This window comes from Osmerus mordax, chromosome 21, assembly GCF_038355195.1.
Source record: "Osmerus mordax isolate fOsmMor3 chromosome 21, fOsmMor3.pri, whole genome shotgun sequence".
Lineage (NCBI taxonomy): Eukaryota > Metazoa > Chordata > Actinopteri > Osmeriformes > Osmeridae > Osmerus > Osmerus mordax.
Genome location: NC_090070.1, coordinates 8,509,558 through 8,537,480, shown reverse-complemented (window position 1 = coordinate 8,537,480; position 27,923 = coordinate 8,509,558). Strand labels below are relative to the sequence as shown.

Sequence of the window (27,923 nt, the reverse complement as noted above, 5' to 3'; positions counted from 1 at the left end):
CCATATTCAACATACTGAAGTGCATCTGGGGTGGTGTGGAAACAGTTTAAAGTTGACTTTACAACTGAACTCTTTTTTTAATCATTCATTTTACCCCATTTTGTAAACAGGACAGAAAAGGCTGCGGCGGTGAGATGGTTTGTCATCAATCCTTACTTAAAAGTCTCCATAAAGTCTGGACAGGAGATATGTGATGTATTTTTCTGGTGACTTTAATGCCATCCTCCAGGTCAGAATATTTAAAGGTACCATTTGTGGTTTCCAGTTTCACACCCCATCAAAGATTCCCTGCAAGCACATGACCAACAGTATTCCTCACTGTAGTAAAAAGTTGAAAGTGTAGTCAAACAAATTCTGAAAGAACCCTCTCACACCCACCATGTTTCTTTTTGCAGCAAGATCAGTACTTTCATGACCCAAAATAATTTGAATAAATATGACGTAATTAAGAAGATTTTGCCTCAAAGCTAAAATCAGCAATATGTACAGTTCACCAAAAGAGCTGGCCACCATTGATAGTGTAAAAAGATAGATTTCATGCAAACCAATAACTTTTCACATGCAGAACGGCATCTGTGGAATATGACATTCGACAAGAAAGATACAACTGTGAAAACTTAAGTTATAACAATATTTGGAATGAAAACATGTTTACAGTGTCTTTTACAGTAAATGAAAAAAACAATGTATTAGTAGATCTTGTTTTCTTAAATTTGGAAGACAACTAGTCCCCATCTAAAATGAATGTGCAATCAGTGTTCAGGAGCAATATTGCAGACACAGGCTTAGAGATGCTATTCATTTAATCAGTGGTGTTCCTAAAATAGTACTGAAAAACAGCATTTCCCATGAAACAACTGGTCCCATAGCCAATAAAACAACATTAACACAAAGGACAAAAACAGGCAAAACCACTTCCAACAAAACAAGCCTGTCATCAACATATTAATAGAAAAACATGAAGTCAATATAATGAATTCAGACATCCCAGAACAAGATCATTAATAACGCCATGCCAATCTTTGGTCATTGACACTGAAGGACTGTTGGAACTCGGCCTTGTCAGAACGTCTTTTCAAATGTCTTTTTTTATTTCGAAGCGACGGTAAAAAAAAAACTGCAACAGAGAAGAGGGGGTCCAAGTAGCATTGTGAGAAAAGGACGCCAACGCCAGCAATCGCCAAGCCATCATCCAGCCACCTCACTGACTTTAAAATAATCCACCCTGCTGTCAACAGACCCCCTCCAAAAAACAGTGCATGAAGTCCCCTCAGTCTGTGAGCATCCCTCTCCCCTTCCCATCCCTCATTCCAGTCTCTCGTTTCTTGTGGCGTCATCGGCAGGCGGATCAGCCATTAGGTGTTCTGGTTGTATGGCGTGACGTAATTACGGGGGAAGGTGCCCACCTGGCCGTGGCACATGCCTGTCCACCAGTTGGCGTCGGTGTTCTCCGTGACTTTGATGATGTCACCGCGCCGGAATCCCAGCTCCCCGGGCTCCTTGGGGTCGAAGTCAAACAGCGCTTGAACGTACACCTGCCGGGATGGACACGGAGAGTGGAGCGTTAGAGGAGGACGCCATTCTGCAGTATCAAAGTGCACGTCGAGACATTTTTCGTTTCGTCTTTTCATCTCACTAGGTCTTAAAAAGCATTTTTGCTTTACGTTTTCCATTTTTCTTTATGGGCTTCATACGTAAAAGCACAGCACAGTAGATGTCTAGGAGTATCAGGGTTCTTGCAGGTTTCAGTAAGTCAAATTTAAGACCTTTTTAAGACATTTTAAGACCATAAAGATTTAAATTTAAGACCTACACGACACATTACCCCCAAAAATATTCAAATCAAGGGAGCCAGGTGGCTGAGCGGTTAGGGAATCGGGCTAGTAATCTGAAGGTTGCCAGTTCGATTCCTGGCCGTGAAAAATGATGTGTCATTGGGCAAGGCACTTCACCCTACTTGCCTCGGGGGAATGTCCCTGTACTTACTGTAAGTCGCTCTGGATAAGAGCGTCTGCTAAACGACTAAATGTAAATGTAAATCAAAGAAAGTCTGAAAAAAACATTTTATTTCAACGAATTCAGTCATTGAAAAAGCATAAATTTAATTTACAGATAAAACAATCACATTAGTAATTTTTGAATATTTTGGGGGAAAAGTTTGCAGCGAGCCTTGAACCTGGAGCTGGGTACCGCTTGTAACCAACAGCGGAAATCGCTGTGATCTAGCCATGTCGTGTTGAAAGTACACTTTCCCATTTTCCACACATAGCCAAACTTTAACAAACTCTGAGGAAGCGCAGACGTATTTTGCGGGCAGGTATTGCATTTATAACAGGATTTGTAGTTCTCTCACCGTGTACATACCACCACCAATATCCCCCAGAAAGAACTACAACACACCGAACCAACGTTCTGAGGGCAACGTTCTGCTGGTTTCGTTTGTAGAGCTCCGCTTTGTAGGCTGCAACTCAATACTTTTGTGCTACTTTGTCATAACTTTCTGTGGCCAGCGGTTCTGGAAATGAGCGAGGGTAAAACCTTTTTTAGACCTGACTAAATGAAATTTAAGACCTCGGATGAAAATCTGGCTGTTTTTAAGATGTTTTAAGGCCTTAAATTTAAAGTTCAGAATTTTAGACTTTTTAAGACCCCGCGGGAACCCTGAGTATGCATGTTTTGCTACGTCAGTTGTTCAGTTCAGAGAAGTGAATGTGTGTGTTTGGATACAGCACGTGTGGGAACCTTTCCCACCTCTGTGTCAGCGACGGCCTTCATGTCCTTGAGGTAAATGACTTGACTACGGGACACGGAGGAGGTGCGGTGATACTCCACCAGTTCGTTGAGAGAGTTAAACTTCACCACCCACAAGAAATACTTCCCGGCACCATCGCGGAGGACTTTAAAGTGCTGGACATCGTTACCCGACCTGCAGAGAGTATAGCATTTCATGAGGATTCAGGATCAAATAGTATTACATTTGTGTTAATTCATTTGAGAATGTTATGTACATAGTATTCATTTGTTATCAGATGTGAAAGATGTATAGTTTTCTTTTCCTGACAAACAACGGGCCCCTTAGCCTGCATTGGGTTTCCATTTTGTGGGACTTTCTCAGTGACCCGATGAGATCCAACATGTACATGAAAGGATTTCAAATCAGACTTCACTTAGGCCCCCAACTCGACGGGTTAATTTGGCCGTAGATGTTTAAACTGTGTGTTCGAGTGAAGGTGTGAAGAACCCTATATTTCATGGGCTCGACGTCCCAGCCATCTGTGTTGCCGTCCCCACCCCTCCCAGGCCCATGAATGATTTAGGCTTTGCTGTCCCAGTTCCCCATCCCCCCACCCGCCATCTCTCACTTGTGAAACATGAGTTTATGATTCGGCCCAATCAAAATGCAAGAGAGGGCTGTATATTTCATGAGATTCCGTTACTAACGAGGATTTCCGACAGCCCTGAAGCTGTGAAATGGAGTGAGGATAATATGCTGACAATGAAAACCTGTTATCTTTTCCTCCCAAGAGTTCATATTAGCTCTGCAGTTTTTGGGGTAAGTGTCAGACCGCAATGCTTTGTGTAGCAACCACAGAAAAGCAGTTTGACGCAGACTAAAGTGTTTTCACTAGGAGATAAGGCTCTCTATAGCCCCAGGTGTGTCCAATATGACACAGGCAATTTACCTGATAGCCATCGCCAGACAGACTTTGCATAAAGACTGGGACAGCAACAGGTTGGTCAACACAGACCAGGGATTAGCGGAGTTGTATTACACACCAGCTGTCATATATGATATGAATGGTACAATTCATATGATTCTTTTATACAGGATAGGGTACTTAAAAATATATATAATGTAAGTTAAGAAATCTGTGTGTGTGTGTGAAGTCTCCAGTTTGAGCTTTTGCAGTAAGGACAACATGGACATACCTGACAGAAATGGAGAAGTCTCCTGCAGTGCTCTCGCTGTCTCGGATGAGGAAGGCCCCGTCAAATCTTTGCTTGGAGAGTATCTCCTCCGCCTTGGCCCTCGTAATTCTCCCGTGGAACCAACTGTCAACGCCACAAATCGTCATTTCAAAACGGGTGCCACAAGCACCTGCAAAGCTTGTTCAACGCTCAGTTGACCCAGATTTTGTAACCCAATTACTGCTTAAAAACGGCCTTGGGACATTTGTAAATAATTGGAAAGTTTCAAATAACTTCCTTTTCTAGTTAATTACTGCAAAAGGGAAGGTCATGGTGTTACTGTGTCAGGTGTATGCTGAGGGTTAATTTTGAAAGAGAGGGTCATAGACCAAACATTCTAACGTAACAGAGCAAGGTCGACATGGTAACTAATTTACAGTATGTCTGTATTTAGCGACACAGACTGATACTGTTCTGTAGTTCCTTACAAAAAGCCCTGTCAGAAACAAATGCTCTGTCTACCCAGGTATTGTTTTGTTTAGAGGCACAGAGACCCCAACAACATACCACCAACACAAAATGTTAGCATTTAGCTAACGTTAGCATTTAGCTAATGCTACTGTTTGTAACTGACACTAACGTAGAGTACCAGCGCTGCTATGAGAGGAACGCTGAGGTATACACAGCCAAGCCTGCTATGATTTCTCTGAGGGTAACTCTGCATAAAGATAAAGTGGATATCCTCCTATTGTCCAAAGTCCTTCCTGCTCTGGGAAAGGACGCTCTTTGATGTGGTCCCAGTGACAACGGGTTAAAAATTTTGGTAGTGCAGGCTTTCAACCAGCAGCGCTGGTTGGATGATATCATGTGGACTATGCGGTGTTTCGTGAGGTGAAAACGTAGAACTTAGGTACTGAAAATACAAGTTTTTAAAAGGCTGACCGACCAAGGCTGATTAATTAGTCATAAGCTCACTGAGGCTGACCCAACTCTCACAGATAAGCGCTTTGAAGCTAATGGATGTCTCCAGAGTTGTTATGGGGGTCTGTCTGACTGGCTCAGGGGGCTGGGGTTTCCTGTGGGAGAGCCTCTAGGAGCAGGTGGCAGTGTCATGAAGGGAACTTCCTCCCTTCTCGTCCAGCTGGACCCAAAAGGACAAACAGCCTCTTAGCCTCTAGGGACACCGCTAATTTGTTAAAGCTAGGGTTCTTCGGTTTCCTGAACAAGAGGATTTATTGATTGGAGAGGGGTATGAATGCAGATGTTTTGACTTTGTAGGGTGGAACGGATGGCAAGTTGTCTCACCTGTGTGGCTTCAGCTCGATGTAATTCTTGGGGACAAGGCCTTCTTTTCCATTAAGTTCAGCCACGTACCAGTTGTTGTCGCAATTGACATTTAAAACCTGCAGGAGAAATCAGAGAAAAATGCAAAAGACAAAACTTCATGAAAGTAAAAACATTCATTTAAATGAGACCCAAAAAATAATAATTGCCATGAAAATAAATAAATAACAGACATAGAGAAAGTACATATTTCTCTCACCCTTATTTAGAAGTATTTCAAATACATAAACAACAGAAGCCCAGACCAAGACGAGGGTTTAAACTCCTGTCACAGACAGACCCCACATGAGGTCAAACAAGTCAGTCAACCTGAACGCTGTCATCTGGAGTCTCCACGGTGGCGGCCAGACGGTGACCGCAACCACAACGCCTCCACCGAGTCGCCATCTGTCAGCGTCAACATGGCCCACGATGCACCGGGGGAACTGGCGCCCTCTCACCAGTACCGGGACTTAGTCAGATATTCATTCTTCATCTCACAATGGCATTTAAAATGCTGCATGCTGTGCTCATTTGTCTCTAGGCATTATCCAACGAAATATATTCTATAACAAGCACGTATAAAATGTATTTTCATATATATCTAAAACCACGTCAGCCACCTACACTTGACCAAAAAAAAACTAACAAAAAACACCCTCCGGCTCAACCCACTACTTAAACAAGATGATCTCTGGTTTACCACACTGAAGAGCCTGCTGAAAATGCTGCCCCTCACAACGGAACACAGGAGGGCCACTCATCTCCATGGACATAATGTCTGCCTGTGTTCTTTGGCGTTTGGCGAGTCTCAGTAAACACACATTAGTCCTGCTCCACTCTAGCGATGGCGCCTCTCTTCCCAAGCCACAAGTGAAATTAACCGCCACTCTAAACAGCTGTGGTAAGACAACAATGCACATGAATAGAGAGGGGAAACAAACCGCAAGGCATGCAGTTTCTTTTGGTTGAGCCAAATGTATTGACAAATGGGAAATGGTGATATGGGTGAGCAGTAATGAAAAACAGTAATGCTCTTCCAGTTATTATTGTTGTTCTGCTTTACACACCAATGTACAACCCCTCCCCCTCCCAGAACCAGAAATAACCTCAAGATGTGTCTGAGCTTACCTCGTTTTTCGACAGAAAGAAATCTGCATATGCTAAATCTGCCCTCGATTTCGGTTCTCTCCCTCAAGAAATCCCCCACGGCTAAGATGAAGGGTTCAGGAGGGATAAGCAGACAGACAAACAATGGCGAACATAAACACACACATTATTCTCATGCATTTCAGAGTGCACACTTCCCCTACAGTATACCTATTTGTGTGTGTGTGTGTGTGTGTAGACAACCTGCCCTGAATACGTTCTGACTGTCAGATCTCGTGGTGGTAATTGGTATAACAGAGAAGGAGGTCTCTGTGCTCCCCCTCCTCCACAGCTGTCTACAGTCTCGAGCTGTACTCCTCCTTCTCTCCCCACTGCCATGACATCTCATCAAGACTGAGAGAAATGAGTGTGACAGCACACGGTATTCAAATATGTCTTCCGAATAACAGGATCCAGTATAAAAAATATAAAACGACTGTGCATTTGTATGAATAGTCATCCTTGGCATGACAAAGAAATGCCAGTGCAAAACACTGACGTCCGTAAAGTATCTGTAGAATACATTGTATATCCATCAGCTGTCCCTGTGTGTGTGTGTGTGTGAGAAGGACATGCTGCTGCAGAGCTGGGTGATGGGAGGACTGACCCTGGAACCAGTGAGGTCCCCGAGTCACATGACTGAGATACATGCATGACTCACATCAAACCCAAGTGTTGGCTATGAACGCAATTATGTCTGTATCCATGAGTGTCGCTTAGTGAGGTTGAGAATGACTGACTAGTGTGTGTGTGTGTGTGCGTGTGTGTGACAGGTGGGGAGGAAATGAGGGGTATAACGAGCCTGGGTGAGCCGGGAGATCCAGTTGATAGTCTTACACTGATGTTAGGAGACAAAAAGCAGATGGAGTGAACAGAGTGAAGAAAGAACGAAAGATCATGACGGGGGAGAAAAGGGAACACGAGAAACAGAAGGACGGGAAGGGATTGAGAAAGAGGGAGGATGGCGGTTGCAATGCTGTTGCTAAAATGGTGGAGTTGCATTTGAAAGCTGGACCCCACCTTGTGTACCGGCCATGTCCATCAGTAAGCACCGAGACTTCTTCCATCACGTCGTGGACCCCCCTTATCAAGTCCAGACTTCGGTTTATTTGAAATAAAATTTAATCAACACATTTTTCTGTTACCTCGACTATATAATGGGAGAAAGATGCGGTTTCCGTCTTTCAGTTGATTTATGAATTCCCCTACTTCCTTTTTCTTCCTCTACCGAAAGCAGGAGGAAAACCGAGATTTACCATTGAGGAGTAGCCTAGTTCTCAGAGGGGGAGGACTGGGTGGATATCAAATCGTTGGATTATAGCGCGGGTGTGAATTCAAAGCGGCAGACAACAAGCTTCTTAAATCCAAGCATGGCCACAGGGGGCTCCACGGCAGAATGGCTTCCTTCTGGCTGCTAATGGCCCACCAGCAAACACAGTTTCTTGTTCCTGCTATTTATTTGGGCTTGTAGCACGGAACAAGGTTTTCCAGCAATACTAGCGAGACATGCATATACATGAGAGGGGAGCAGAATAATGAGATTGGGGCAGAGAGAGAGAGAGAAAGAGAGGGGTTTGGTGGAGGTTTATCTTGTTTCCAGGAAGATACACTGCGAGCAAAGGTGTCCGCGGAGGCATGTTAAAAGACAGGCGATGCCTGATAAGTTAATGAACTATGTGAGGTGAATGCGAGAGGGGAAGTTGTGTGCAGACTATCCAGACAGAAGCGCCACAGGGGGAACGACCATCAAAACACACAGAAACACGGGCAGCTCAGGTCTGCCTCCCTGTACAAAAGTACAAAGCCTTGTGCGAGTTGCTGAGCAAGTTCAACAGTCGACTCTCTCCAGTCATGAAATAAAGAACAGAAGTATTCAACGTCTGGAGACTTCATTACTTGAGAAGAGTGCGCTGATGTAGGATGTCTGTCTGACCCTGGTCCTGTCTCATCAGAGAGGAGCTCCTGCAGCAAGGACAGGGTTAAGACATCAACAATGCCACCGCTAATCCAGCTACACCCAGGACATTTATAACGAGCATGGGGATTGGACTAGTGGGATTTAGGAGGAGAGAGAGTGAGGGAGGGATGGACGGACAGAGAGACCAGAGGAAAAGGCATTACACTGCCGGTAAGCGAAAGCACATCACAAGTCCAGTCTGGGTTAACACACCAGAGGCCTGTTCTATAAAGCGAGTTTACCGAATAAGCCAAGCTTATGTCAGTTAGTCAGACTCATTTCTAGTTCATTCGGTTCCATAAAGCCAGATCAACGTAGTTCGAACTCAGTTACTATGGCAACTTATGCTTCAAAACTAGCCTGGTCTGGTGCTGGCTGTCAGGCTTAACCCGTGTTGTTGCTTAACCAGACCTTTCTGTAACACTGACCCAACAGGAAAACGATGGATTTACCACAGACATTCTAATTTCCTCATTCTCATTAGTTCAATTTGTAGGCTACATTTATAGAAAATCGTCTTAAGTACTTAGATACTTAGGCTACAACATTGAAGGTACATCTTTCCTTCATTTTCCCGACACAAAAACCATGTTAAAAAGTTAGGCTACTGGATAATGTATTGATTAATAATGTCAAAAAAGTCCATTTAATTTAATGTGTTTAGAGGGTGTCTTTTTTTTTTTACCAATGAAGTAAAGGTCTATAAAATGGACCTCGACCTACGTAGCCTATCGTTCACGTCAATCATGGCGTGTCATTTTATTTTATGAAGTGGTGGATGAGGGAAGCTGCTTAAAGGGAACGTTCTTTCTGGAAGAAGTCACATGGCCGTGTGCATTGCTTTTGCCGTGGTGGATCGTATGATCCATGTTTTACCTCTCGGGCTGCTTAAGAGTGCACCCTATTCTTAGAGTGTGTGAGCTGAAATGGGCCTTTATGGAACCGCTTTAGCCCCGCTTGACTTGTTAAACTAATCCAAGTCTGGTTTGGGACTTGAAGTCCAGCTTTTTTGAGCAGCCTTTATGGAACAGGCCTCAGGATGAGTCACTCTCTGGTCGACTGGTGCTGAGCACCAGTCATCCATCCCCCTGTTATCTTTACTACCTCAAACTCTCACCTTCAAGCGACGCAGCAGACGGCCAGCGACACTTGCTTGCACGCAACTGCTAACTGAGTCACCTGCCACCGTGAGGGAGCGCTTGACTGTGGAGGAGGCGCATGAGTCAGGACGTGCAAATCACCATCGCCCTTCCCACTCCAGGCTGCTGGTACTTGGAGGGTCGTGGTACTGATCTCTCCTCGTCAGAGGAACCACCCATACAGTAGCTTCTTATCTTCGAGTGGTCGACAGATATTACAGAGTACATGACAAGAAAAAGGAAGGAGGACAGGGGAAAGCAACTTCCCTGTTTCAATAAGTAGTTAATAAAGGGAACTCATTTACCGGCTTCTTGTGTCTCTTCCCGAACAACGTCAATGAAAGGCTGAACAATCGATATCCGGCTATGAGATCATAGATCTGTGTCGACATTAGAGTTACGCAGAAGGAACATCGGATTCGCAAAGAAAACACAGCTACAGAGTGATAGAGCCTGTTTGTGCCTATCCTTTAAAGCTAGATCTGTGTTGCGGTGTACTTGGAAGAAGGTGGTTTAGTAAATTGGGTTACAGCTTGACTGGGCTTTGAGAGCCCTTTGAAATGAGAGCTCCCTAGATAGAAGACTGTTTGCACAGGTAGAGAAGAACACGTTTGAGAGGCGTGCACCGCGGTGGATAAAAGCCCATGTCTTTGACAGAGACGGACGTCAAAAAAGATCCTAATGAATTGTGTGTGCTGGTGTAAAAAGTGAGAGTGCGCCTTAGGGTGGGTACGGGGAAGCATTCGCGCTGACAAGAAGCCATTTCTCAACTTCCTGTTTGTCATGGCTTATGCTCAAGGCAGAAGAGTTGTGCAATGCAAGACGCTGTCAGGAGGAAGGCAGAGTGTGTGCCGTGGTGAGATTCCATTACTGTAGCCCTGAGGCCAAGTGAACACGATTGCGATGTCGAGCCCATAGCCTCTGGAAATGCAGAGCTTTTTAACAGGTTGCAAACAACTAAACGCTCGTATTTTTGCTTAGTTTCCCAGCTTTCCTCAAATCCCAGGAGGTTCCTTGGGAAAGTAGAGCAGTTGTTGCCAAAACAGACAGGAGGGGAGGTCAGGAACACAGCGATGCTCTGGGGTGGGTTCAAAGGGACCTGTCTACACTGATCAACTCAACACGATTGTGTAAAACACCAATGCTCAATGCCAGCCTAAGCCCATGTGTCAGTGCTACTCCTTCTAATAAGTATTCAAAATTAGGTCAGTTTCATATCCAAGGCTAATAGGCATCATACAAAGGCCCAAAGGCGGTGGAGGAAGGGGGCTACATAAACATCGGAATAACATATTTTTGTTAGCGAGACTCATAGCCATAACCTGTTTACTTGTACATATTGTTATGTTGTACAGCAAAAGTATCTGGAAATCTTTCCACCGGTCTCTAAGTGAATGTTTCCTCACTAACCTTTTAGCAACAGCACTTCTTCTATAACGTAAACACTAGTCAATGTCCTGTCACGTTTTGCCGCCCTACAATTAAAAACTCAATGAGCCAATCAAGTGCCAGAACACAAGACTTTAATGGCCTATGCAAGGCCATTTATGGTACCTCAAAAGAACACAAACACAAAGTAAGATCACATCAAATTCCAAAACAACATTTGACCCCTTGTCACCATAGTGATGACCTTTTCAAACCACACTGCCATGTTAAATGCTGTACAATGTCATGGTGGTGACAGGAGATATCCTGGCACATGAACATGCGTTTACTTTTCTCCTTCCTGACTTGTCAAGAGACAGAGACACAGAGAGACACAGAGAGAGACAGAGAGACAGAGAGACAGAGAGACAGAGAGACAGAGAGAGAGAGAGAGAGAGACAGAGAGAGAGAGACACAGAGAGAGAGAGAGACAGAGAGAGAGAGACACAGAGAGAGAGAGAAATAAAGAATTCAAATGGCCAGCCTGGGACCTTCTGGTTGGTTTCCGTCTTTCTCTCCCTCTTCCTTATCCCTTCCCATCTGTCAGGCAGCAGAGAGGAAAAATAAACAAACCGGGTCATGTCTCCAGAGCTTTACATTTCCTGCCTTCCCTTCTGCATTTCCCCCACTTTCTTGTCCTCCCTCTCCATTTCTCTCTAAGGGGACCCTGAAGGTGAAAAGAGGTGAACAGAGAATGAAGGGTGCGGCGGTGTAGCTATTTCCCTCACCTCCACACTTCCAGCGGAAGACACTGGAGGTCTGACTGAGAGGATGGATGATTCTGCTCGGTCATTTAGTCTATAAATGGCCACGATCAATTTTGCATTTATTTCCTTCCCCGCTTCCTTCCGCCTCTGTCAGCTCAAGTGTCCCCAACAGCATGTTTCACCCCGTAATGGAGGACACCATAAATCTGCCTGGTAACCAGGTCACATCATTAACACTATGATTACAGTTTGTTTATGTTTATGTCTGAGGCACAAAATGGACCAAATTGACTGTAATTGTACTGTGCTGTGGTTCAACCATAAGTTCATGACAGGTACTGGTTGTTCGGTCTAGTGCCAGCATGCCAAGCTAAGAGCAGTGAGATCTTCCCTGACAGCTCCTCTCCAGGGACGTTAACAGTTGTCCATTTAGCAGGTGAGTGGCTGCCCAGGGAATCACAGTTCATTAGCTGTGGCAGAAGCTACAGTGCATCTGGTTTACAGGAGAGCAGCTAGGATCCATTCTATTTCAGCTCCAGCCTCGAGCGTTCTGGAGAAGTGCTGTGGCTCAGGAGCCAAGAAGACTGCTTCCCTTTTTAAGTCAGCTCTGTCAAGAAGGGAGGGGGGGGGGGGGCTTTCTGGTACAGTATCTCTGGGTTTGGTCACAAATCACCCAACATCCTTGCTAGAATGTTCCATCCACACAGACGAGGTGAGCTCTGAGTTGGTTCATTGTTCGACCAGAGACGATGCTTTTCATTTTGTGTGAGTGTCGCCGACACAGTGCCCAGCCAGGTTCCTGTCAGGTCCCTTTTCTTTCCACTTCTCTGGCGCTATATTTAGACTTGAGGTTGACTGACATCTACTGCTACCTCAGACTCCTCATGATCCTTTCACAGGCAGGGCTGGGTTGGGCCTAGCCTTCAAAACATTGTTTTATAAAAAATACAACATTATTAAAAAAAAGTTAAACCCTTATTTTACATCCTCCTTAAATGAATGTTTCTGTGAAATGATGTCTTTGTGCTCGTGTAATCATTTTAGAACACAGCTGACAGTGAGAATTATTTGACAAGACATGTTGCTCGTCATCTTACAGCTTCTTTTTCCAGGAAAGGATTACAACGGAGGACTTACTGTGATTCGATGTCAACACAGAATTCGACAAAAGCTAAGGAATTGAATTTGCCTTCCGATAGATATCGAGTGTACCGAACACCGGAGTGCTAATCTAATCATGGACAAAAAGCCCATGCGATAGGGCATACTCTGTAGCATCATGTCACCAAGGGAGCATTTTCATAGGCCATCTGAATTGCAACCAACAACATGAGGAGTTCCAGCTGAGGCTGGGAAGTGATTCAGAGAAGGAATGGAAAAGCTTCCAAGGCCCACGGCTGTGAGGCATGCGGTTGGAGACAGGACGAGACTCCATCATCTGTAGTGGAAATTCAATTAGGAAGGAACAAGGCATGGCTCATGTTTCGGAGAGCACAGCAGACAGTTTCTCTTCTGTACCTCCCTCTAACCCTCTTTCAGGTCTCTCTTCTGTACCTCCCTCTGACCCTCTTTCAGGTCTCTCTTCTGTACCTCCCTCTGACCCTCTTTCAGGTCTCTCTTCTGTACCTCCCTCTGACCCTCTTTCAGGAGTCTCTGTTCATTGCTCTCACATCGTCCCTCCATAATGTCAGGAACTGTCGTTTGCACCGGGGTTGAGGGACACAATACAACTTCTTCTTCTTTTTTTTTTGCAAACACTTGTGTAACTCAGGGTTTTACTTCCAGGCCTTAGGCTGCATGTGGCTTGACGCGATGCAGAAAGCTGGCATCCACTTCCGACCCGACGGACATGAAGATAAAGCGTGGTTAACCACGAAGAGGTTCGGTTGCAGGAACAGGAGTGTCGTCACATTCTCCAAGGTCCTAGCGGTGGAGTCTTGTGCGATCTAACGGGTTCAATTCCGGACTCGAGCTTTACTCCCACCAACAGTGCGAAGCATGTCTCCTTTCTTCGTGTGTCATCAGCATGCACTCACATGCCTGCTCTTACGCACTGCATCAGAGAGCGCTCAGTAACTTCCCGGGACAATTGCAGACTTGTTTTACATAGGAGGTACAGGACTAACATACACTGGTCTCTTTGAGTCATGAATGAGGCACACATGGATAACTGTCCTAAGCATTGACAGACTGGCAACCTTGGTTGTTCACTGTATGTTGCGTTGTGCTCTAGGAGCAGAATCCATTCAAGACACCTGACTGGGTCGTTTCCCAGAGGCAACGTGAGTGACACACAGAACAGTTTCCGAGAATATAAAACTCATAGAACATTAACTGCAACAATCTAAAAGGCATGGGTATGAGAGGAAGGTTGTGCAAGCATGCCTGGAATTTTTTTTTTTTTAAAGGGCAATAAAAGCCATGAGTCACAGTGAAAGTCCAGGAGTGCCAGCATCAGTCACGCCGTCATGGCGTTGTCAGTGGATCCAGGGGGATCCCTGTGTTCTCACTGAGGTTCTGATGTGATGCACAAGTCTGTGGCGATCGTGTCAAATGGATCCAGGGAGAAGCTGGTTGCACCTGAGCGTGTGCTGGGTTGGTTCTGGGGGTTGTGTTGATATGGAAGTTTGAGTCAACTAGAAAACTTGTTATGTGTCGGCCTTGTCTTCTGACCCTCCTGTGGCCTGGTTGGCTCTGTTTGTAACCTGTGATGACCTTAATGGCATTCCACACATCTCTCACACTGTTTTACAGCTGCCTTTCCTCCATCCTGCTCGGGGGCTCCAACTCCTCCTCTCTTTTTCTAGTTTCTGCCTACTGTGCCACCTCTCTCAGGTCTGGTATGAAAACAAGGACCCTTTTACATAAAAGGTTCTCATCGACTTTCATGATTAGACAAGGCTTTAACCGTGTTTGAAAACTGTGCCCGGAGTGAAACTAAAACCGATGACAAATCAGTTTTTACTTACAGCCTACGAACATTCAGTGGAGAGAAAAAATTACCTCTCTTCAACGTTTAAAAAATAACATTATAAACACTTACGTGCTATGTCGGATATACAGTAGCTTATGTCTAACAGAAACAATGGACTGGATCTATTGCTTTACTTACCTTCAGTACGTTTCCACGTTTAAAACTGAGTTCATCTTGCGCTGTGGCTTCGAAATCGAATTTAGCGATGGCCTCCATGGATTTCTTCTAAAGCCTTTAGGTTGTTAAAATAACGAGAACCCGTTTGAACTTTGTCACGGGAGTTTCCTCAAGGAAAAGCTGTTGGAAAATATGAAACTAAGTAAAAAACAATACCAAATCTGAATGTTGTTACCCTAGAAAAATAACTTAGCGTTAAGCCGCCATGCACAAGCACGTATCACATAGCCTACACGTGAGCACCAGGCGAGATATGACCAAGCAGCAGTCACAGAACAGTGTGCAACACTTAAAACACAATACGTAGAACCTTTTGAAGTGTTGCCGCGCCCATGCAAAACATAGCCTACGACTACTACAACTGCGAGAGAAAATGGAAAAAAAGAAATGTGATTGGCATCTCTTCAAGCCAATTGTAGCCCAACGTTTGTTATAATTGACCAATGGGATAAGAGGAAAGCACCCAATAGGTGTACTGTAAATGAGAACTAAGATCATATTTTTATCATTCGATAGATGTAATCTTTTAGGCTACTAGACTGAAGTATTGGAGTAGAATCCTCTGTATTTCAGCTAGTCACTGATGGTCGTTGTTTTACGAGTTAATGGTAACATACAATTCTATTCGCAATATAAAATGCCATTGTTTGTTGAAACCAATGATGCAACTAAGTATGATTTTTTAAAATGTTTTATTCGGCCTTACCGTACAACCACCGCCCCAGATGAACTGTCAATGTCAAGTAACGGACCCTTTTCGAGACTTCCGCCTCTGTAGCTTTAAAAAATATATATTAATAAAGAAGTTCACCACCTGTCTCTCTATCTCTCTCTCCCCCCTCTCCCCCCTCTCACTCTCTCTCTCACTCTCTCTCTCTCTCCCCCCCCCCCCCCCCCCCCCATCTTCCCCTCTATCTCTCTCACATGCACACACTTTTTATGCATCATTTGAAGTTTACACTGGGAATATAATGACAGGCAACACGTTTTAGGTCAGTGATCTAATACAGCCATCTGGTGGTTAAATCAGTGAACTGTAATATAAAAATCGGGTTGGTGTTCTTTGTCATTTAAGAAATACAGACATTTGTGGTAATAGCCTACAGGTCAGCGCATATTTCCTTCAAGTTCTCTAGACTTATTTACCAAAGTAGGTTATTTCAAGCACATAAAAAAGCTCAACGAGGCAAATGTGCTAGTCTGTGCAGAATTTATACTGATACATTATGTCAGACTGCACAGGAGAGGAGAGACAGCGCAGTCGCAAATACTTATTAATCGTTCCGCAGCTGGAGTAACCCAGACCATTGCCAACACCAAATACTGTAGTAGCCAGCGGTGCGAGGATGTTTTCCATCCGTCAAGACTACATAGGGAGTGATGTGTACTCATTAATAGGTCTTTAAGCGACCTCATGAATAGGCTTTATCGTAAATTCTGTTTATTACTTTATTAAGTAAGGTCGATTTGTTTGGGATGGTGGGGGGAAAAAAACTTACTAAAACGTAAGAAATATTACAGTTCTATTCACGAGCTCGGATGTTCTTGGGGGAATTTCTGTTTGGTCAACAAACCATTTGGAATATTTTTCCTTATTTCAACAAATTGAGATAAATTGAGAAAATGGATTTTCTTAGCAAGTCTAACAACAAATCTCTGATTGAAATTAACTGTACTTCAACAGGTAAGTTTCAGAAGTTGTAATTAGGAATAAAAGGTAATTGGTAAATTGCTATTTCACTTTTTACTTGCCGTTTTACTATTTAATATGATGAAAGAAGAATATTGATTAATTTGTCCAGAATCACATTGTAACATTTATGATAAGGTTACCATTATCATAAACACAAACACAAAACACCTAACACAAAAAAATAATTATAGAAAGTAACATGTATCACTTTATTATTAAGTAAAAAGTACATATATAAGTAAATAGATAAATAGATAACAGCTCTTTTTAAAAGGTTGTGAAAGTCCTTTTTTCTCAAGCTTTAGAGATTGAAGCTGGTGCTGCAGGGACACCAAAGCCCTGTCTGACAATGTAGTTCTTTAAGTCATGGATTAAGTTGATTTTAAAGGATCATCAAATATGTTGAGTAATAAGATAGGAAAACAATCGCACTTATGTCTACTTTACAAAAAGTGTTTTGATATGGTTAGTTTATGGAGCTGCTGTGAAAAACATGCTTCTACAGATAAAACAGGAGTGGATTGTGGAAATAATTGCCTGTTTTTTAGATGAGGAAGAGGTCCCGTACAACCACGCTATCCTCCCCATCATCTTTGGCATCATCTGCCTCCTGGGCATCCTTGGCAACTGCATCGTCATCTACACAATTGTCAAGAAGACCAAGTGCCGTGCAAAGCAGACGGTACCTGACATCTTCATCTTCAACCTATCGATTGTTGACCTCCTCTTCCTCCTCGGCATGCCCTTTCTCATCCACCAGTTGCTGGGCAACGGCTCTTGGTGCTTTGGCGCCACCATGTGCACCGTTGTCACGGCGCTCGACTCCAACAGTCAGATCGTGAGCACTTACATCCTCACCGCCATGACCTTTGACCGCTACCTCGCCACCGTCCACCCCATCCGCTTCAACTACGTCCGCAGGCCGTGCGTCGCCACCGCCGTCATCGCCCTCGTGTGGGGGCTGTCCCTGCTCACCAATGTCCCTGTGTGGATGTACGCCGGCCTCATGCCCCTGCAGGACGGCATGGTGGGCTGTGCCCTCCTGCTCCCCAACCCAGCTATCGACACCTACTGGTTCACCCTCTACCAGTTTGTCCTGGCCTTTGCCTTGCCCCTGTGCATCATCTGTGTGGTGTTCTTCAAGATCCTCAAGCACATTTCCACCAGCGTGGCCCCGCTGCCACCACGCAGCCTGAGGGTGCGGACCCAGAAAGTGACCCGCATGGCAGTGGCTATCTGCCTGGCCTTCTTCCTCTGCTGGGCCCCCTATTACACCATTCAGCTGGTCCACCTGGGGGTCCAGAGCCCCAGCCATGCCTTCATCTACGCCTACAACATCGCCATTAGCCTGGGCTACGCCAACAGCTGCATTAACCCCTTCCTCTACATCATCCTGAGTGAAACCTTCAAGAGGCAGTTCATCGTGGCCATCCGGCCAGTAAACAGGAAGTTCCGTGTCAACCCCAGCACCACTGATGGCAGCGTTAGCTTGAGGCTAGCTCCAGAGGGACCTCAGCAGGAACAGGGCTTGGGAGATCTGGTGCCGGTCGATATGGCCACCCACTAATGCCAACTGGGTGCTCTTTCAATTATGTGGTAAAACAAGGAGGCAGAATTTGCCTATTTTTCAAATATATCAATGAAACAATATATTAACCTAATTAACATATTAAAGTCAGGTTGCGTAACTTCTGGACCACTTTTTGATGTAAATATTTCAGGGTCTTATTTAAAAGTAAGCTGAAAGAAGTACGTTTTCTATTTAGATTAAATTAAATCTATTAGACTGACTAGGTGCCAAGTGTTCTTGTTTATGTTGTTGAACATTGTCTATGCCATGTCGGCTACTGTTTTTTATTAGTCCTTAATAGTGCTTTGAGGTTGTATTTTTGTAGAGTGTTTTACAGGCTGTATCAAGCTTATTGTGTAAGTCATTGTTGCAATTACATTATTATAATTGTTTGTAAATGAATTGTAAAATTGTGAGCAAGTTGTAACATTAAAAACACACGTGCAAAAAAAAAAATATTATTATAAATATAAATGGTTTCATAAACTGATGTTTACCTGTTCTTAGCTTTGTCTCGTAAAACCTGGTTGTGTTCTGTTGTGAGATTTTAGCATTGTGCATTATGCTCAACTTGAAAAAAAAACTTTATCTCAAGCCAGAAATCTAACTTGCTTACATTTTTTGATCATGTAGTTTGTTGTCAAATGTTACTTTCTGGACAAAGAATTTAGAAATAAAAATACATAGGCCTCCAGTACTGTTGACCGTTAGTCCTCTTTACATAAACACCCCTTCCTAGACAAATGGATATAGGCCTATACCTCACACCCACCATGTCATTTCTCCATGGCAACCAGCTGTCTCATGGCAACTAAAATTCATATTCACCACAAACAGATTTTCAATGTTAACCAAACGGAACAACTATGTTCAAGCCATTTATAGACACAATTTAAAAGTAATCAATAGTGTAGCGTGTCATTGACTGACATTTGGTCTAAAGGTAATTTATTCTAATTGGTGACTTGGAAACGTGTTACATAAACAATATAATAATCTGATAGGATAATCTGATGACTCTCTACTTTGGAGTTTTGACTAACCACTTTTGTGTTTCCTACAATTTAACAAATGGGCTTGGTTCTAGGATCACACTTGAATCTTTTGAAAATCTCCCCATTTACATACACTTGACCCAAAAGCTATCAGGAAGGATAAAACACAATAAAGCCAAGAGGCTTGTAAAATGCAAACTTCTACAGTTCAAAATATTAGCATATTCAAAATACATTACGATAACTTTTAGCAGGATCTTGTCTTGTTTTTCACCCCCCCCCCCAAATTCCTTGGGTGAATGATTGAAAATGTCAAGACCATTTTGAAATATCATGAAAATTATATTTTGAGTCACTGGAAAAGAAAGGGGGGGGGAGCTTTCAACAGCATTAGAAGAGGATAAAAAGGAAGGAGTCAAATGCAGACAGGTGATACATGCATCCTGTTGAGACACAGAAGACGCCCTCTTGTAACATAATGGGTCATTGACGTAGATGAGAAGCTTCATTGTGTTATGCTACATTAGAAGTGAACTGTAGCATGTTATTTAGTCACACTATAGGAACAAGAAAATGTATTGACGTGGTCTTGCTTAGTGCAAATCAAAGAACTAAGATTTGCTCACACACACACACAAAAACCAACAGACCCCCGCTTCCCAACCTTGTTATTCCTGTTGCTTGTCAGAAACACCTCCAAACCTATTGTTTAAATTAATATCAAACATCTAAACATTTGGAGAATTTTCATGCATGTACTTCAACTGATATTTCTGTATATTTTAAATAAGTATGCATACTTATTCGTTATTAAGATTACATACATTAAAAAGCATACAACATACATTTGTTGCTGCTAATTTACACCACGAAATAATAAGAGCAAAAGTATAGAAAGAAACAGGGTTCTCTTCTCATTTCCCTTAGTACCAGAGGTATGCCTAATGATGATATGTGGCAGCCTCACATAGTTTAAACACTTGCACCACAACAAAGAAATTGGGCAATCATGTATAAAAATGGTCCTAACCTATATCATGATATCATATCATTTCCCTAGGGTTTTCCTTTCTATTGATATTTTTAAGCATTTACTCATTTTGCATAATAAATAAACCCCTCAAACAGTACCATCTGCTTACTGAAAATATGCCCCAAAGCATGTGTTGATATCACAGGAAAAGCACAACATATAGTTTTTCAATCACACAATTTGCAAAAAGGGAAGCTGAAATGATCACCGTCAATGGAAAAAAGAAGCCAGAATCTGCTCAGTTCCTACATCTACCAAGTATTGACCCAGTCAAATAACAGTCACAATATCTTGGGTCAGTAATCAGTCAGAAGCTCAACATTGGCCTTGTTAGGCATTCATTTCTGGTTCTATTGTCTGTGTGTCTAGTATGTGTTGTAAATAGAGTGGAGTCAGGTGGCTGAGCGGTGAGGGAGTCGGGCTAGTAATCTGAAGGTTGCCAGATTCCCGGCCGAGTCAAATGACGTTGTGTCCTTGGGCAAGGCACTTCACCCTACTTGCCTCGGGGGGAATGTCCCTGTACTTACTGTAAGTCGCTCTGGATAAAAGCGTCTGCTAAATGACTAAATGTAAATAGATCAAAGCCATGCAAATTACAAAAATGTGTGACAGCTCTTGTGAAGAAAAAAACCCACACTGCACTTATGCACATTGCGTGTATCTCATTCAATATTTCTAATGTAATGCATCTCCAGTAAGTAACCTATTCGGTATTCAAATCATGTCTATTGGCAAATCAGGAGTTGTTCCATAATGTCTTCACCTTTATCTTGTACTTCCCTCAGACCTCAACTTGTTGACCTGTATGTAAAGAGGGGAAGGGAATGGAAAGTGGGAAGTAGGTCCTCAGAAATGTAGACCTCAATGTAAACCACTAATTACATTTTACAAATGTCATTTTCTAAAAGTTATTGCCCAGGTGACTTGACTACAAATGTTCAGAAATAATTGATAGCTTCTTTTCAAATGAAATGACAGTCATTATTTCAGTCATTTCCTAACACATAATATCAGCCTGCCTGACTACTGCCTGACCATTTGAAACATGGATAAAAATGTATGAGATACATTTCATCGACAGTACTTTTCATTTGTCAGAACTGTGAACAGCTTTGAGAAATGTTCTAGCTTGCCTTAGATTTGATGCGGTCTTTGGTACATTTGTTCCCTGAGCCAAAAGATTATATCACAACAAGAATGAGGGACTGGCAATGCAAAAGAAATGTCTAAATGTAATTACAAGCCTAAAGCGTTGAAAGACCTTATCCTGTGAAGAAACAGAATAAGTCCTGGCACTTCTTGGTCTTCAAGTGGAGACGGTTTTCCAAAATAGCTTTTTGTTATGGTGGAGTGAAGTACATTAGCGATTTCTCGAGAAGTGGTACAACAGGTGATGGATGTTCTAAATAGTAACCTCCTGGACCACATACAAAAAAACTGAGAAGGGAGGATGAAGGCCACTTCCGTATGAGCACATACCATTCACAATGCTGACAACAGACCGTCCTTGGCTCTTCTAGAACTAGTCAAAGGAGTGATTAAGTGGGATAGATGGATGGAAAAGGAGAGACGGCCGTGTAGAAGAGGTACGCAACAAAACCTGAAATTGATTGGACACAAGGATTGCATTGGGTAACAGTGTGTGAGAGAAATAATCATACGTGTGCTCAGCTCTTCTTCTCCTCAGAAACAAATGTTTTTTGAAAATGAATTTGAACGTTTTTTTCCTTTTGCATAAAATGAGAAGTCATTGTAGTGGAGTGCGACGGAGGCCTGTGGTAGAATAGAATGAGTAGACAGAACCTCTTTCATTAACTCAGGTTGTGTGGACAGAACAAACGTCTGCATAGCAATCCATGAACTACGTGCCAACACTAGGTGTTGTATAAATTATGTGGTGGGGAGCAATCATTTTTGAATAATACAGCACGGGCTTAAGGTGCATGTTTTGCTTTGAACGGAAATCATGACATTCCGGGTAAAGAAATGCAAAGTTCACCGAGCCTCAAGCTGCACTGGTCCACTGCTGCTTCTGGCTAGTTGATGAGACAAGGTAAACACATGTGATTTTCAATGTTTATTAATGCGAGCTTTGGAATATTATGGTCTCTGAATGGAACCATACTGAGACCTGCCTGGCCAATGTTGATAGTTCCTACTATTTGAGCTCTTGCCTTCAGGAAGAAGGTATAGAGTTTCCACCCACAGAACAAAAAGACTTGGGGACTCTTTTGTTTGTTTTGCTATTGGGAGGCTACATTTGCATAAATGAATGGCACTAAGTATTCATTGACGGAACTTAGTTCTGGGTTTCAACATGAAGGGATCCTTGTACTGTACTGTGTTGTGTTGTTGTCTCTGTGTGGTGTCAGGTATGCTGTTTATGGAGTATTTATGATGGATTGAATGTGTTTATATACCTGTCTACAAACAAATGTCCACTTGTGGGGATAAATTAAATTGACTTGACTATATCATACTTTTCATTTCTTATTGTTTTCAACCAATCAATTCTGGCATGGCACATTCATATTCACATACAGTATATTATTCCCATCCCATCCTGTCAGTGTTACATTAATGATAATGGATGACTGTGCAATCATTTTATCTTGCAGTTGTATTTGAAATATAGTATGTAAAAAGGTCTAACATTCTAACTCTCCCACTGCCAGTATAGTATAGAATACTCTGCTTGGTGTCCAATAAAAGTGGTCTTAAACTGCACAAGGAGAACTTTACATTCCCTTGATATTGATTGTTCAACCTCAACAAAGAATACAAATGACATATTTTCATATAAAATTTCAAAAGTAGTGTTGGCACCATTGTCAAGATTTCCAACCAAGATGCAGTAGTACTTGAAGCCTCGTAACCTCTACCATACGCTATGTCAGAAACCTCGGTTCCCTCAAAATATACCCTTTATACACGCTCTCCATCAATACAACAAGGAGTCTGTCCTTCCTTTCAACTGGCGGCCCACAGGGATGAGCCATATTAAACATGTCAGATACATTGTGAACTTCAGAGACCTTCAGGCTTACAGAGACATGGAGGCACCACATGTGTCCTCAGATCCAGCCCAGATGACTACTTTCAATGCAGTAGCCTTTCCATTAAGGCTATTAGGCAATATTTGGGACAAGTTGGAGATCGCGGTTGGGGTGGTGGTCGATGGGGTGCTATTGTGATTGGAGGAAGACTTGGACTGGATAGTCATCACGCTCCAGTCTCTTTCGCTTTCACTGGACACTAATGGGGTGCAACGACGAGAGTGTATATAACGCATGCTCATATCAGTGAATATGCTCAGCGAGAACCAACCACCTCTGCGCTGCAAACCAGAAAAAACGAGTGGCGAGTCGTCACCGGCAACAGAGCGTGTGTTGGGTCAGACATTCTCCATGAGGGCTGCTGCCAAATGAATACATGATGAAGACGGAATAACCCTCCGTCAAATCAACCCCAACGCCACCAGACACGCCTTATTAATGTCGATGGGATCTAATTGTGTGATCAAACATGAATAAATGCATGAGTGCACAGACAGCAGTGTGTTTCGTGGATTGTATCACTGATAGCAATGACTGCTGTGAATGATACACGTCTTGTTCGATCCAGAAACCATGGCTGTAATTGGGTGAGCGTGTCCATTCTGACGTCCTTGCTTCTGTTTGGGTCCACTGAACGATGCTGGTTGTACTAGACCAGTACTGATTGACTGTTAGTAAAATAGATAGTGTGTGTGTGTGTGAATTTAAAGCAAGTGTTAGTGTCAGTGAGAGTGTGAGAGAGAATGTGTGTAAATACAGAATGTGTGTGTATGCTTGTGTGTGTGTGTTGGAGGGGAGGCAGAGGTGGGAAGGAGGTGACATTTACGTAACTATAATTCCAGTAATCCCAGTCGGTGTGTGTGTGTCTAGATTGTCTCGCCTACCTGGTACTGTATGAAATTAAAATGCAGCAGGAACTTGGCTTATGCCCCAAGGACGTACAGTGTTGACTGTTCGCAACAAATCAATATAATATAATACAAATCAATATATATAATATAACTATAGGGAGTCAGATGGCTGAGTGGTGAGGGAATCGGGCTAGTAATCCGAAGGTTGCCAGTTCGATTCCCGGTCATGCCAACTGACGTTGTGTCCTTGGGCAAGGCACTTCACCCTACTTGCCACGGGGGAATGTCCCTGTACTTACTGTAAGTCGCTCTGGTTAAGAGCGTCTGCTAAATGACTAAATATAAATATAAACATATAAACATAAAAAAAAAAAAATAAGCATTCGAACCATGGGCTCTTCACTGGCATTAGTTGAAAGACAACTTTTGGTCAGATTGGCCTACGATTTTCAGAAATGCCAAGTGTAAATCAACCAGTTTGCACGCTCACACACCACACCTCTTATTTCTCACACTGACAAATCCCCCAAAAGTGAAGTCGCTTCTTTCTTTTTCTACGTATACATTTATTCACTTGTCCTCACGTGCTGGGAGATTATTTCCGTATGAACCTTACGTGAACCCTTGCGTGCAACATAGGCTTGTTGAGGTGTAACATTCCAGCCTTGGACGGGCATTTTTTTAAGGGGTTAATATGCAATGAAGGCCCTTGTGCTGATTAAATACGTTTTTAACTTTAACGTTGTCTTTTACAGCTGCAGCACAACTCCCCAGGAGCTGCTCTTGAGAAAATGTGAAATTGTCCCCCTGAAGGTTGATGTCAGCTTTTCGCCCCTGCTCTATAGGTTTCCTGCCCCATGAGGAGGCCATTGTGAGATAAAAGCGTGGATTGGCTTTACATCCATTAGGCTTACCACAAACTAGTACTGCTAGTATATCATAGGCCTAACCTAGTGCTATATGGTCTGGCTTTCAGCAACATTTGCTAGAAAAACTAGGAAATATTCTGTTTTAAATATAATATATAGCCTACCACAGGCTCTGAGTTACTTCAAATGATCTGAACTTCCCTGGCCATTTCCTTTTTTCTCTCTTCTCGTTTAATTATGTCAGTCAATTATATGGGGCCCATCGGCTAAGCATGTATTCAACACAACGCTGAAAGAAAACTCCATTTATTCTTTCACAATCAATCACACATTTGAAAAAAAGGGAGAACATGTTGGCGAAAATGTCTAAAAGGATCCCAGGCTGTGCAGCCAGGTTTCTGCAACGCAACTCAACCCCCACAATAAGGATCCATTAGCCAGTAAAGAGCGCTCAAGTAGCTCTTCTAGGGCAGGTGATACTTAGCAGTAGCTAAGCTACGATCTTGTTTTTGTTTAAAGCTATGGGACATTGTGTCTTTTTAAAGCAGGTTTGGTCTCTGTTGACTTATGGACAGCCCAGTTAAACATCAAAGTAAAACAGCAATGCGCCTGACTTAATATTTTATCGATCCATAGATGGGACAAACAGGGGGCGGGGATTACATTTATGTTGATGAAAAACACTTTTTACACACAAAACCTTGTTCCTAGGATGTCAATAAAACATCATCACGTGGTACCATCATGAATTAGTCTGCCATACAAACTTTATCAAACCAACTAAGGGGAACGTATTGATTGTATTGATTGGGTTGACAAACTTGCGAAGCCTTTTGTTACCTGGTATTCAAGCTGTGCAATTAAAACAAGGTTAAACAATTCATCACTTCCTTTGTTGCAATACAAGTTCCCAACACAAGAAATTCTATCTTCACTGCTTTAGTTCACGGCCATCCATTTCAAAGATAATTTTGTGAAAACGGTACGGTAGAGGAGAAAGGACCAGGATGTTACAATATGTCCTGTGTGCACAAGGAACATTTACAGAGACAACACCAAGCACTATGTTGTTCTGTGGAGTCCCTGAACTTTCAACCAACCGGTTAAAAATTTAGATACAAGCAGCAAGGAAATGGTGTTGCTGCAACTGCAAATATTAACTGGCTACTTACTATATCTAGTATTTACGTATCTAGAATTCAGTGAATCCACACACGCTCCAAATTGTGATAAAGAGTGTTTTATTTGAAGTATTGAAAAATAAAACAGATTCCTTCATGTTTTGAAGAGATATAGGTAGATAAAAACCATTGTTCTTATTTAACAGTAATAGTACGCTGTGTTTCCCCCTTGGTGAAGAGCACAGATGGGAAAATAGGATACTAGAATACTTGTGTGTTGCCCTTGGTTACCCATTAAGTCGATTACTGGCCATTTCTATGAGGCCTCTACATCTCCCTTTGTACATATATATCTATGTATATATTCATATATTTACAAAGCCTTTATCAAATGTAGAAAAGTTGCATATAAAACATCTTCATCCCACATTTCACAAAAGAACTGGAAACATACATCCTTCATTTATGGTATTATTATCCTTTCTTTCTATATCTCTTTTTCTATACAAGTGCTCAGTTTGGTACAGTAAACTTTGTGACAGGTACGCATATAGACTATATAGATCTACTGGGGGAAAAAAAACAAAGAAGACTAACTTGAACCTTTACAGACCTTGTGTCTCAGCTAAGCCAAACAGTTTCCCCTATGATCGACATAGTAAATGAGTCATCAAGTAAGGTCATTGACACAGAGTCTGTGTCTCTCTTTGCAAAGCGCTGTCCTAAGATGGCCGATCTGAGCTGGACGATGAAGATATCATATTGTTTAAGGCTGCAAAGACCAAAACATCATTTCAATAGGCAGTTGATTTCAAAATTCCACTAAACCACGTGGATCAAAGCTATAGTGAATCAAGCCTATCCTACACATGACATTTCTGCTCGTCTCCAAAGCTACTATTCGGATATTATTTGGATCTATTTGTATTATAATCATCTAGTAATAATGCCAATGCGCTGGTGTGCTTTGGCTATAATACATGGAGAGTGAAAAGGTTTCAATATTGCCGTGTCTGTCACAGTGTGGATCCTCAAGAGATTGTGGCCACACGGATTCAGCACCATTCCACAATCATGATGGGGCATCAAGGTACTATACATCTCCCATATAACATCCGACTCTAGAACATGAAGCTTTGACATTGATTCATAATACAGTATTAACAGCACTTGAGAAAAATGTGCAAAAACGTGAACCAAGACGGTGAGAAGACATTAAATATATTATTGCTTCTTCACTCTGAACTGGGTGAGAGTGGTACAGGCGAAAGGACTGTGTGCGTGGCGTGTTTGTACGTGTGTTTAAGCGGTGACACACGCACCGGTTGATCGTTACATCTCAGTTAACTAACTGGTCAATGTCTTGACCACAAACCCATATTTAAAGGGTGCAGTATTTATACTTCAACCTATACTTGAATGAAAACGCCGTTTCAGAAAAAAAGAAGTATTTCAGCAGGCGAACAGATTGCAGATGAAACTGCATGTTGAGAAGAAGCTAATTGGAGCCAAGATTAGCTCTCACCTGCGATGGCAGAAGAGGAGAGATGAGAGTAAGGTGTGAGATCTGGACCATTCAGCCACAGCAGTGTGTGTGTGTGTGGGGGGGGTGGGGGGGTGGGGTGGGTGGAGAGGTCGGGGGGGGGGGGGGGTAAGAGCAGATGACACGTGTACTTAGCTTTACATGAGGAGGCTATTGTTGGCCATAGTAACGCAGGCTTTGCTACTATGCGTACCAGCCTATCAATGTGTGTCTTATCTTCTCTCTCGTGTCTAATCTAAATAGGAAAAGTCTATCTTGTATATCTACTGATCAAACAACAGTCCAAACATCGAAGGCCAATTAATAGGTCTGATTCCTTCAGACAGGAAAACCTATGAGTCTTGTACCACATACAAAGACTGTGTGTGTGTGTGTGCATGACACAAAGTGCAACATCATAACATTGAGACTGTGATCTAACATTTGAAT

The 27,923-nt window shown here is 42.7% G+C and overlaps 2 protein-coding genes across 2 annotated transcripts; one reads left to right on the top strand and one right to left on the bottom strand.

Moving 5' to 3' along the window:
• Positions 1 to 189: 189 nt before the first annotated feature.
• Positions 190 to 15,029, bottom strand: grb2a (growth factor receptor-bound protein 2a). The gene is made up of 5 exons (XM_067259596.1): positions 14,725 to 15,029; positions 5,215 to 5,312; positions 3,931 to 4,053; positions 2,752 to 2,926; positions 190 to 1,535 (listed from the first exon to the last, which is right to left on the bottom strand). Exons 1-5 carry the CDS (start codon positions 14,800 to 14,802, stop codon positions 1,356 to 1,358), a joined length of 654 nt encoding a protein of 217 aa, XP_067115697.1. The 5' UTR covers positions 14,803 to 15,029; the 3' UTR covers positions 190 to 1,355.
• Positions 15,030 to 16,949: 1,920 nt separating this feature from the next.
• On the top strand, positions 16,950 to 18,023 carry mchr1a (melanin-concentrating hormone receptor 1a). Its single transcript, XM_067259836.1, has one exon. The coding sequence runs from the start codon at positions 16,950 to 16,952 to the stop codon at positions 18,021 to 18,023; it is 1,074 nt and encodes a 357-aa protein (XP_067115937.1).
• Positions 18,024 to 27,923: the final 9,900 nt, after the last annotated feature.

Coding starts and splice junctions, on each gene's coding strand:
- grb2a (XM_067259596.1), bottom strand. CDS start 14,802: ATGGAGGCCATCGCTAAATTCGATTTCGAAGCCACAGCGCAAGATGAA. Junction 5,313..14,724: donor AACGTGGAAACGTACTGAAG/GTAAGTAAAGCA, acceptor TTTCTCCTGCAG/GTTTTAAATGTCAATTGCGA. Junction 1,536..2,751: donor AGGCCGTCGCTGACACAGAG/GTGGGAAAGGTT, acceptor CCATCCCGGCAG/GTGTACGTTCAAGCGCTGTT.
- mchr1a (XM_067259836.1), top strand. CDS start 16,950: ATGCTTCTACAGATAAAACAGGAGTGGATTGTGGAAATAATTGCCTGT.